The 12580-nt window shown below is 39.3% G+C and overlaps 1 protein-coding gene across 9 annotated transcripts in view; it reads right to left on the bottom strand.

Annotated features, from left to right (window-relative positions):
- The window catches only part of KLF12 (KLF transcription factor 12), a 234656-nt gene that overhangs the window by 162606 nt on the left and 59470 nt on the right, over positions 1–12580 (bottom strand). For 8 of the 9 annotated variants that reach the window (XM_030271382.4, XM_072928235.1, XM_030271373.4 and 5 more), the window contains one exon: positions 7634–7697. The exons of the other annotated variant lie outside the window; for it this stretch is intronic. In XM_030271382.4, the coding sequence (XP_030127242.4) occupies positions 7634–7654 (21 nt within the window). In that variant the 5' untranslated portion in view covers positions 7655–7697. The remainder of the gene's footprint in view (positions 1–7633; positions 7698–12580) is intronic. 9 annotated transcript variants of the gene reach the window in all.

Below are 12580 nucleotides of genomic sequence, written 5' to 3'. Positions count from 1 at the left end.
ACTGTCAGATATGTAGGAAAAGGAAAACAAGAACACGTTATATTTCAGTATCTAGTTCGATATATCTTAATGGGCACCACTGTTCAGATGGAGAAGATTCTTCCCCTCCTCATCACAAAGAAAAGATTAACTCCAAAATGCAATGAGTTGTGATGCTTCATGATATTGAGAATTAATATCTCCACACAAGAGAAGTATCTTTCTTTCCCATGCAAACTTACATGCTTATAACTAATGACCAGAAAGAGGTCATAATAAGCTGAAGTAGCAAGTAGCAAGTCCTGTATATCTGTTTTTAAATTGTTTTATTTTATAGATTATTCTCATCAGAAATGAAGATTATTCTGTTTCTTGGAAACTAAAAACCTGAGAGTATGAATTTAAACATTTTTGTCCCCTTTGGCACTTTGGAAACTTGTGTCATACTTCTGAAAATACACACATCAAAATGGTCTTGTCAAACAGCTTTAAAATTAAATGTCTTGTGCTTCCCTCTCTGGAGTAGTATAAATTTAGTCATTACTAGAATTAGTATAATTGTTCACTAAATACACTAGGATTAGAAGGCGAAATGATCATGGCGACTGCTCTTTCATTCCCAAGAGACCACACGGCAGCAAAGAAGTCAGGCTGCAAGAGCAGGGATGCTCAGGGGTGTTTTGGAAACCCAAGGGCTGGAGAATGAGTCCAGCAGCATGGAGCCTTGTGCACTCATAGTGTGTGTACGATCACATCTTACAGACAGAACAGATGTCCTTCCAGGGAGGACAGAGAAATCCCACAGAAGAACTGCCCTCTGGAGATGCTTATTGCTCTCTGCTGACTTGTATACGACAGAAGCCTTCAGCAAAATGACTAAAATTGAACAAATCCAGGCATTTGCCATTTAGTTCTCTGTGGATTATGTCCCATCAGTTAGAACTATCCCCAGAAGAGATGTCAAGGCTGAGAAGGGAACTGAAGAAAGTGGTTTGAAACAGACAGTGGTTTGGAAATACCAAACCATGTTCCTTCTAAGTCACCTAGCTTGTGCAGCACTGGGCCATGGCATGAGGTGAAACCAAGCCTGCTGGGCCAGGACATGCATGAAAGCATTTCCTGATCTAAGCTAAAGCAGTAACGCTCTTAGCTCACTTCCCACTATAGTCTGAGCTGAGGAAATGCTCACCTGAAAATTTCTCACCTAGATCTTTAGGCTGTTTCCACCATTTTATTTCATATATAGCCTACAAGACGAGTTTTGGACACAAGAAGCGGTATCAGTTTCTGCTCCACCTGAGATGCAGGAAATCTGTTTTTAACACATCTCTGCCTCCCAGCAGGGGAACACCAACACACACCACACATTTTCAACACCAGAAATGGGAACCAAGGCTGCCTTTGCCCACATTATAAAGCTATTTGTTATTTTATGCTCACAGGCTAGCTTTTGTTAACTCTGCTCTCAACTCTTGCTGATCATATCAAGATGAAGTTTTTAAAATACTTTTTCCACTCCCAAAATGAATTAAAAAACAAACAAGGAAAACCCTCAATCTGACAAAAAAATCCCCAAACTTCAAAAAACAAAACATTTACAGGAGGATTGTGATCACAGGATGCATTTAAAAGCTCCCACTGACCTTAAATAATCAGATGAAGTTATCACACCCCAAGTCTTATAATCAACAGTACTAGGTAATACAAATTATAGACACTAAACCATTTACTGAATAAGATCATAAAGTGTAATCTATTAACTTTCAGAAGTTTATACAGCACTCTACAGAACTGAGTTATGTCAGTAGGTGAAGAAGTAATCTCTTAAACAGCTTTCACCTACATTCACAATTTACTACCCACAGACCAGCCTCACCACCTATCTCTTTATGGAGACGTGATCCAGGCAACACCAGCAAGATCTACCTTTGCTTTATAATCACAGGTAATTTAGTAATTTTCATGACTTGAACTGTGAAAAGAACATTTTATATATTCCACATTTTTATCACATTTTGTCAATTCTAGACAAACCACTCTCCTGTAAACTGCACTATAATGTGGGCTGCCTTACTCCCCCACATATCACTTCACATGAAAATTGCTGCCATCCTCTTTCATGCAATTCTCCATTCTTCCTATTTCAAAAAACGGTTTAATAAAAAGGATTTTAATTCAAAAACCACTGCATCTGAAATATTCTACATCAGCTTCAAGCAGAGTAGAAGTCTGTGCAGACACTGGACGCAAACCCTGCACACCACTGCCGAGCCAAAGATGTTTCTCCCACTTAAGAACAAAGCCTTTTGGGCAACTTTGCTCTGACTATTTGAGACTACAACCTTATTTATAACATATGAAGATATCTGTATTGATTTTAGAGCAAAGCTTGAGATTTTGCATAAGACCAGGCTTTGACAGGGCAAGCCTAACTGTGCCTACTTTCTACGCCTTTCTGAAAACTGAGAGTGCAAAAAGACCAACCACAGCTATCTTCAATCAGTAAAATAATACTTCTGAAATATACTGCATTTTTTATATATAAAACTTAAAACAAATGGTTAGGATACCCCATGGATGTTTTACCCCCAACCCACATTGGTAGAAACTAAATACAAAAAAAAACCCCTCAAAATCATAACCCAATTTTATTTAAACAAAGTTGGATCACAAGCCAACTCCTAAATATAATTTGTCCACAATCTACACGTATGTGTGTCACCAAGAGAGTTAGGAAACTAACAGAATGTAGCCAAGACTCAGGATCCACAGACAAGAAGCTTCTCTGATTATGAAAGCATCTGTCTGGAAGAAATGAAGAAACAAGCTGTGTAGAACAAATTTTGTAATGTTGTTCATAAGGAAAGCCCAATAAGAACACCAGGGTCTTTCCAGAAACCATTTTGTAACTTTGCAAATGCAAGGGAAACAGGAAAGAGCTCATAGGCAAAGCTGAAGTGGTTTGTTGCAAACCATCTTAAATGCCTTTTTCTCCTTGGAAAATTTCAGTGTTGGAAATGACCTCAGCAATTTTTTAGTCATGGGCATCAGCTCCAAATTCACCTCACCCCACCTGCAGTAGGGCTGAGCCTACAGTGAGCCAACCTGGGGCTACAGTGCGCACCTCGCACAGCCCTCTAGCACCAGTGGGAAAAGACATGTACAGTGGGAAAAGACGTGGCTGCTGATGTGAGGAACAGGAAAAAAAAGAAAATCACTGCTGCTCCTCCCTTTCTGCAACATAAGCTTTGGGGAAAAGCTTTCCTTCCATTCTACAGTTTCAGTGTTAACTTTTACATTTTTCAGTAACAGCAAGTAAAAGCAGATCTGTCCTATGAATATGATTGAGCTCCAGACAACTGCCTGCTATCTATTTACATTGTGAAATATTCATTGAAAATCAACTGTTAAGGCACCCATCTTGATAAATGCATGACAATAGATGAAACCAAAAGAACTTCACATCCCCCTGCCTTGCTGAATGGGGCCATCAGTCATTTTTAAGTAGTCATTTGTTACACTGTTTTATCCAACTAATTTATAATCACAATGAATTAAAACAAAACATCAAACTACAGCCTCTTTGCCTGAGAGTAATCTAAACTGAAAAGCATATGACAAAAAGACAGATTGATGGTCAGTGCAAAGTAATTCCCTCGAGATTAATATATTTTACCAAGTTGATGTTTCTAATCATAATGATATTCCAAGAATTCACTGAATGATGCTAGATGAGAAAGAGTCCTTAAGAGCAGCCGCTTTCTTTCTAGAAAAACTGCATTTGTTTGCAATACAGTGGGGACTACTGACAGGAAAAACCAAACACATCACCACACTGTTACCACTATACTGACTATGCATATAAAACTATATAAGTTCCTGGAAGCGTTCTCAAATACATTTTACAAAGACATTTTTTTTACCATGATCAGACTTTAAAAAGCATGGAAAAGGAAAAAGATGAAGTCAAATTAATCCAAACTCCATACAAAACCAGGGCAGATCCTGAGCCAGATGAGATGACCCAGGGGCTTGCCCAGCCGGCAGTGGAGCGTGGGGTAGAGCCCTAGGCCAGCAACCAGCAGCTATCAGGCTCTACACCCTCCCATGCCCTGCTACATGCAAGAGCCAGAGGAGGTGAGGCAAGGGCACATAAGAGATTGGGGGATTCCTGAAATGGAGTGGGCTTTCAACAGTTCAAGAATCACCTCGAGTCCCTTCCTCTAAACAGCTGGTTTTGATTTTTTGAAGACCATGACATACAGAAAATTAGGAGCCATCCTTATACGATTAAACTCAGTGTAGTTCATCACTTTTCCAGCATTAAATAACTTAGAACATCATTAAACCTGATCAGCTGAACTGCCCAGTGTTATTTCTAGAAGCTGTTCATGGAAAACACAGGGTGAGTGGTGTGATTGCACACATGGCCACTCATTAATACAACCCAGATCTGTGCTTTTCCAATCTGAACAACCTCTTTTTCCCCATTAGTTTTACTCTCTGACCTTCTTTCAGTCCTGTTTACCTGGTTTTGAAGTCTTGATTTTTATTTTGCCCAGAACCTTTGAGCTATAGTTTTTCTCTGTCAGTTACACATTTCCTTACCAGCTCCTACCCAAGTCTCATCCCCCTACACCCCCATTCAGCCACTATACACTGAAAAAGAAGAATAATTTTAAATATTTAAATAAACTTCATATATCTGATTCACAGACAAATGAACCTTCGGATGCAGCTGGAGATGGAAAATGCAGAAACACCATAAACTGCATGCATTCAATATATACATTTGCCATCAGATTTACTTTTGCATATTTCTTTTTTTGTGCTCATTCATCTAACTTCATTTTATCAAAGAATTATGCCCATTTTTCCTTCATCAGTTGCATATATGCTTAGATATCACTTATTTCTACAACACGATGTTTACATATATCTTGATGCAGACAAAGGAACACCTTGAATATATCAATATAACACACAGTCAATGCAACGTAAGTTGTTTACACTCCCACCAATACACCAACATTTCAATGTTAGCAGTGAAAATCTTTCAAAATTAGATTAGTAGAGGAGCAATAAAACAAAAAGCTAAGGCAGGGTGCTGGCTGAAATCCAATCACTTCCCCATTGGAGTCAGAACTTTATCAACTGATCTTAACAGTGACCACAGAGAAGCCTTCTCCACCTCTATTGCTTAAGCCTTCTGGAATGATTTCTTCCCAGAAAAGGAATTTTTAGCCTCGAACTTTGAATTCCTCCATGTAACTACATTTTTCTTTTAATTCAGCGATATGATTTAATCACAGTACTTTCCTAGTATAAAAGACTACCAGTAGGATTCAGAGTTCTACATTTGCAAAGGCTGCCAAACAGAATACATGTAAAGAAATAACTCAGTACCCCCTTCCTTATCTGCACATATTTAGAGCAGCTTCCCCACAATTACTGCCGGAAGTCATCAGAAGGGCATGAGAGAGTGGAACTATGGCTTGACAAGAAAGAGGTCACCCTGTTCTCCAGTTCTTCCTTCCTCATTCCACCACTCAGTGTTAAACCAGAAAAGCAAAAGCAAAGAGAGGAACAGTGATACAGAGCTAACAGAGATACAGCTCTCATGCAATTACAGAAACCTGCAAAAAGGTCAAATTATTTCAAGAGTCTTTTACATTTGCTTGATCTGGAAGCTGTCCCTCCTCTGCACACACTCTGGGTATGACAGCCTCTCTCAAGAAATAAATCCTTAACTTTTTCTGCCCTGGTGTCACTTCCCAAACCAAATACCTAAGACATAGCCTGTCCCAGTAACATTACTTCTCAATCCAACACGGAACATTACCACACTATTGTAGTACTACTCTGTCTCCGGGACAGCAAGAGTAGTCCACTGTAAAAAAATGATATCCCCAGAGGGCTTACAATTACTTTGGTTTTTTACCCTCTCACACTTTCTGTCAGTGAAGTGCCTCCCAACGTTTGTAAATACAAGACTTTATCACCTCATTTCTGAAAGATGCAAGCATGGTTTAGGAAGTATCAGGTTTTCACTCTGCTATTCATAGCCAAGAGATCTGACCAGGGAAGATCTGGTTTGCTCTGCCATGACACTGGCCCATCCCAAACTATCAGACATCGGTATGGGCAGCAGCCACTGACTCGTCAGCAATCAAACCAAAGAGAAATTCCGCAAGATTCTGTGTTCTGGTTTTAGCAGGCAACAACTGCTGCCTCGTGTGGGCATATGGGCCCCTGACCCCATGGAAAAAATGGTGCACATTTCTGCACAGCTACTAATACCACTTTGTCTCTATCAGGGTTTAAATTTGGCTCTGGGAGGCTGGAGGTGTTTTCTGGGACCTGCAGCATAGAAAACAGATGTTCTAAGGATGCTTCTGAGATTGTTTTGCTGGCTGTTATTTCAGGAAACAAAATTCAAAGACACAGATGATTCCCTCAAATCTCACACCACTTGTGAATTTGGAGGTAGTTGGAATCAGCATGTCCACTTTCTGTTGCAAACATTCATGAAGTCTACTCAAGAAGGAATTACACTCATCTGTATCCTGGTCAGTAGTTCATAAACAGTAAAACTTCTGAACCACTAAAAGCTCGATAAAACCAAATTACCACTGAGAAAAATAAGACTCTGTCCTCTTGAAATACTTTGCTAAATTAAAAGAACTGTAAACTTACATTTCTTGTACTGAACTAATACTGTGCTTTTGAAAAACAAAACCTAGGGATTTTGCTGATTTTTGATTGTTTCCATCCCTGACTGGGATTCAGGGGTTGACAGAAGCTCTCAAGGAAACAGGCTTCCCACAGTAACACCCCTCCTTGACTATTAGAGTTCTCTGAATGCTTTATTTAGTGCAGCTGCTGCACAGCATTCCCCTGGACTGTGCCCCGCATCCCACTGTACCACACCCTGCATTTGTCAATACAATTCACTTGCTCTGGTGTAAATCCACAGGCAGCATCATATGTGTTTAAACAGCCTTGGTGGGAATTGGTTATTATAGTATCCCAGAAAAAGACTATCCCTCATAGTCACCAATAACTTAGACTGGCAGAGGTCAAGGCTTGGTGTATTAAAACACTAGCCAGTCACGAGGGTCCACCAATAGCTTCTTCCTTTTTAATGATCACCGAAAACTCACAGTGCCTTCTCTCACAACCGTATCTCTCTCTATCACAAGAAAACAAAGCACCAAGATAACTTTCAAATAGATCCTCTCCTGTTCGAGTTCTTAAACAGCACCTGTCAATGTGGCATCTGAGTGCCACTCCACGACATACTAACCATCATAGTAGCCATAATTTAAGACAACACCCCTCTAATTCTCCATTCATCTTTGCACGGAAGAATGATGAACACCACTATGCGTGAGCCCACTCAAACACCTGGCTTCAAAGGAATTGCCTATTTCCTTAACATACTACTGTTTTTTCTGCTGAACATTCAGGTATTGTCAGCAAACACTGCATTAAGCCATGGCTGCTAAGCTACAGTATTCCCCTGCCTCAAGGACAATACAGCATACAAAGCTCAGGCCAGTTATGTAAGCTATTCTGTTTTATAACACAGTGTAAATTTTTGATACCAGCATTAATACATATAGTGCAAATGGCTGTAAAAATGTCAACCAACTTTTATGGCTTTCCTCTTCATATGAATATTCAGTCATCCATTTGTCCCTAGATCCACTTCAATCCTGAAAAAGAAAATATTAAATAATTTAATTCGTGTGCATTCTGAGAAGTTCAATAATTTCTAAAGTATGTTGTGTATGTAACTATTAAAAAATCTCACCACAGACATCTATTCCATAGTAAAACACAGGTCAGAAGAATAGTAATTTTATAAGCACTTAAAACAAAAATGGATAAATACGACAAAAAAAGTATATTGGAGAAAGCCTTATGATTCCTCTTAACTAATGATTTTAGTCAAAGCTCTATGTTTTTAACTTCTGAGCTGCTATTTCAGCTCACTAAATCCCAACTGCTTTAATTAGTCTTCTGAGCCCAAAATGTACCAGTACCCTGCATTTGTACAGGAAAACTTTCCAGCAGCTACAGAGGGCAAGCATTCTTTACCAATATTTCAAACTGTATTTCCCAAAAATACCATGCATGATCCCAACAGTGACACATTAAAAAACTGTCCAAAACCACCACAAAATCTGAATATGTATTTATACATTATCAGTTTAGTTATGAGGGCCACAAAGAAGAACAGAGCTGCAGCATCCCTCCTGTGAAGAGGGGCTGAAAGAGTTGGGGTTGCTCAGCCTGGAGAAAAGAAGGCTCTGGGGAGATCTTACAGCATCTTCCAGTACCTAAAGGGTCTAGAAAAGAGCTGGATAAGGACTTTTTACATGGGCTCATACCACAAGACAATGTTTCAAATGAAATTAGGAGAAATGTAGATTAGAGGTTAGAAATAAATCCTTTACTGTGAGGGTGGCGAAGCATTGGCACAGGCTGCCCAGAGAAGTTGTGGATGCTTCATCCCTAAAAGTGTTCAAGGCCAGGTTGGATGAGGTTTTGAGCAACCTAACTTAGGGGGTGGCATCCCTGTCCATGGCAGGGAGGTTGGAACGACATGAACAGTATATCCCTTCCAACTCAAAACATCTTATGATTCTATGTTAATCTATAAAAGAAAAAAGCATATAGAGATTCAAATATTATGTTTTGTGAGGCTCCTTCAGGTTTAAGAAAATAAACTCAGGAGTCCAACTTTTTAAAAAAGCCTTGGGGGAGAAAAAAAATCTTCAGATGTCCAAAATTTAAATAATAGACAGGATGTCTTAAACCCCTTGACAGAATTATGCTCATGTATCTGGAACCAAACGCTACTTACATATGTCTTTCTTAATAATGGAAATGGTGTGAAGTCAAGAATCTAAATCTGCTATCAGAGTTAATATAAACAATCTGCTATTATTCTTCTGTCATTCAAAATAAGGCCATCCTTCAAATTCCAGTAGAGCATCACCTGCCTGATTTTAAACCATATTCCAGCATTTCATTACTGCTGTATATATGACAACATGACAGGTTTCCAAATACTACACAAACTTTTACAGTGAAAAGAAGACAAGAAGCTCCCTTAAGAAAATAAAAATAGTCCATTCATATAGTGTGTTATTATCATACTGACTAAACACCACACACTTATATTTTATTCCTAAGAAAATATTACATTTCATAGAAGAAAGTAAGTTTCAAATATTTGTATGAATTATAAGAAGCCGCAAAGTCACCACACTGACCAAACTGAATACCATAGACTGTACGCATGCTAACTGTTGTAGACCATTTGTCTTCTCTCATGCATCTTGTAGACTCTTTCCCTTTTGTTATTTAATCTCCCTTGGCATTATTTGGATTACTTCAAAATCTCATGTAGCAGATTCCTTTTTTTTTTTCTTTTAAAACTGCACACTTGAAGAACCACCTTTGACTTTACAGCTGCTCTTTCCTCTGTGCTCTTGTCCAAAAATGGGACAACTGGACCGTATTTTCCATATCCTGAACTTACACGATGTGGTCACCTAACCTGTACAGGAAATTACTTAGTCATTTCCTTTCTTTAAATTAAATGCAATGTATCCAAAAGCTTCATGGAGAATCTGTGAGAGAAGACAGGGTTTGAACTGTAATTGTTTCCAGTTCTCCAGGTTTTCTCATCATTACTCCTCTCTACATGCACACAGACCCACATGTTCCTACAACACAGCTTAGCTTCAAGTTACACACTAGCAATGGAGTCCTATTATGTTACGGTGGCTATGGTGACACAGCAAACACAGGTCTGTGCTTCAGAACTAACAAACCACTATCCAACCAGCCAGAGCTGCCGCTGTGGTTTTGCATTATTAAATCATGTCCGAGGGTCCTCCTCATGGAAAAGCTACTTCTTTAGCAATGACAGGTAACTGGGTTTGCTTATTAATGCTCTTCAGGTCTGCACAATTAACAAGCACTTAATTGCCCACATCCTTGCACCACTGGGTGCTCTCCTCTATGGAAGGGCTTCTATTTTAGGCTGCTTTTGAGAAGATTAAGAACAAACCATTCTCCTCTGAAAATAACATTTAACTAGTAACTTTGCAAATGTTTGCCCTGACTTTCAAAAGTGCTCAAAACCTTTGACTTCATATGAAAGGACTTCAAAATGCATGTGAAAAAAGGACCCATCCATTTTGCTACACATGTCACTGCCAAGAAACCTGTTTTGGACTTCGGTTTTCAGTCCCTTGCAGTGAAATGTTGCTTTCTACTATCAGGAATATGAAATCAGACATTTAAGTGCAAGCAGAAACATCTTTCATTTGCATCAAGCAGGTTTTATAGTAGAAGAAAATCTACCCAACAAGACAGCTGCACAGTATTTCTGATTTGAAACCTTTAAGTTAAAAAGGCTCTTTAAGTAAGCATAGAGCAAAGCACAAACCATCATTTTCAACCAAAAGAATGAAATTTAAGCAGCAAACACAGAATTATATCCTCTTCTACCCAAAGCCTAACTTTCACCTTAAATTAGTGGTTTGGGACCAGGAATTTATGAATGCCACCAAACATTAGATTCCTTTTTCTACAGCAAATAAATGTGGTTGGCTACACCCAGTCCATTTTGAAAACCTGTCTTTATTAGATTAGATGCCTTGGTTGTGCCACCCCAACCAGCATGGCCGCCCCCTGGTGGAGCTGAGCAGGACTCCTGGACCACATTAGAGGAGCATGAGAAGAGTTTCAGGACAATCATGCTGAGCATATTTCAGGAAAGACAGAAATCCCTCCTTCCGGGTGCAGAGGTAGCCATACCTCTACAAATAGAACACTTTTGAACATACAAACCTACACAGTTCATTAGTTCACAAGTCCACACCGGTACCACTTTTACTTACTGATGATTTTAAAGGAAACTCACATTAATACAATAACAAATTACTCCTTGTGCTATTTTTACTCTTTTATAATTCAGATATGTATGGGAACATACATTTGGAAAAGACCAACTCATTTGCAAAATTAAGTCATTCGCTGAATCAGGATTTACTAACTTTTCCCTCTACAAAACAAACTCCTTACTTGGACATAAGCGGGCTAGTCACCTTCTTACATCATCTATTTTATTTTTAAAGTATGCACTTTTCTTCTTGAAAGCCCTTAGATCTGTGTTTTGACTTCTGCAACCCCTTTCAAAGGACCTGAGTCTCACCAAACTTCCCTAAAACCAGCAAGACTTGTCCCAGACTCATCAAAACCACTCTGGCCACCAGGTAAGGCAGGATCACTGAAAGCTCAGTTTCAGCACTATTCAGAGATGAACAATGGTTATCCTCAACCCAATGTTAAGGATAGCTACCCTTGTAGTAACAGTAGTCACACATTTGTCCTTTTCCCCAAAGTTTCTGACTCTTGCAGGGACATTCATATATTCCACAAAGTGAAATTTTGCACAAGCTACAGATAAAATATACATTAACCACAAGCTACAGATCCACATCAGTCCTTGGCACTTAAACCCGATACAGGATAGGAGATGCTGGCATACAGCCCAGGACTGAACTGAGAATATCCCGAAGTTTTCCTCAACTGCACTTCAAGTGTCTCCCTTTCCTGACTTGGGTCTGGTCCCCAGGATATTTGTAAACTGAATGCTGTACCACTGTAACTGAAACTAGCCAATACACTTTGCCACAAAGCTTTGCAAAAAAAAAAAAAAAAAATTGAAATTGAAATTCCAATACAAGGCACTGTCCCACCAGCAGTCACTAGAAGCTGCAAGACAAACCATGTAGTACAGCCTAAAATTCATTCAGTTTAGGTTAAGTGTAACTGCAGACCTCACAAGACCAAAGATCACTTGCTATGGATCCTAACAACTGTGATCATAAGGGTTATTCTGTCCCCAGCTGAAGTTTTTGCTAATTTTTGATTGCAACTGCTGTTCCAACACGGTACAGTTACTTACATTAATATGCCAGCCACTACGCCAATGTCTTTGTTGCTCTGCTGTAATGTTAAAAAAAAAATACCTAAAATGGTTCAAAATATTTCTGAAAATTACCTTAATGCTTCAACTTCTGGTTTTCAGATACTTAAATAAAAGTAAAGAGAAGCAGGACGCAGAGAGTGGGATGCTTACTGCTAGGTGATACCTAGCTCTCTTGAACTCCTAAAGACTGAAATATTTATCCAGACTCCCACGAAGAATGACATCTAGCAGAGAGAAGAGACACACACATGTACTAAAGTACATCAGGATTCAAAGAACCAGCAACTCTGCCACCTGTTTGGTCCCTAGGACACCTAAGATGAGAGGACTGCAGTCTGGGATGGGGATGATGCAACTCCTCCTAAACATCTACCCCAACTTTCACTGAGCCTATAGGGAGCGATGCCTCCAATACGTGCATTCTAAACCAAAATGATCTCAATGTCGCTGCAATCGTGGCAGCACAAGTAAACACATCCTTGGCTACCTGACTATAAAGCAGTGTTGTTTTCCTGATGCTTGGGGTACTTTTCCCCAAATCACTATACTCTCACAACAGGTTTCCATTAAAAAAAGCATGCAGTT

Source organism: Taeniopygia guttata, chromosome 1 (genome assembly GCF_048771995.1).
Source record: "Taeniopygia guttata chromosome 1, bTaeGut7.mat, whole genome shotgun sequence".
NCBI classification, from domain to species: Eukaryota; Metazoa; Chordata; class Aves; order Passeriformes; family Estrildidae; genus Taeniopygia; species Taeniopygia guttata.
The sequence above is the reverse complement of the archived record's forward strand: the minus strand, read 5'-3'. Positions and strand labels throughout refer to the sequence as shown.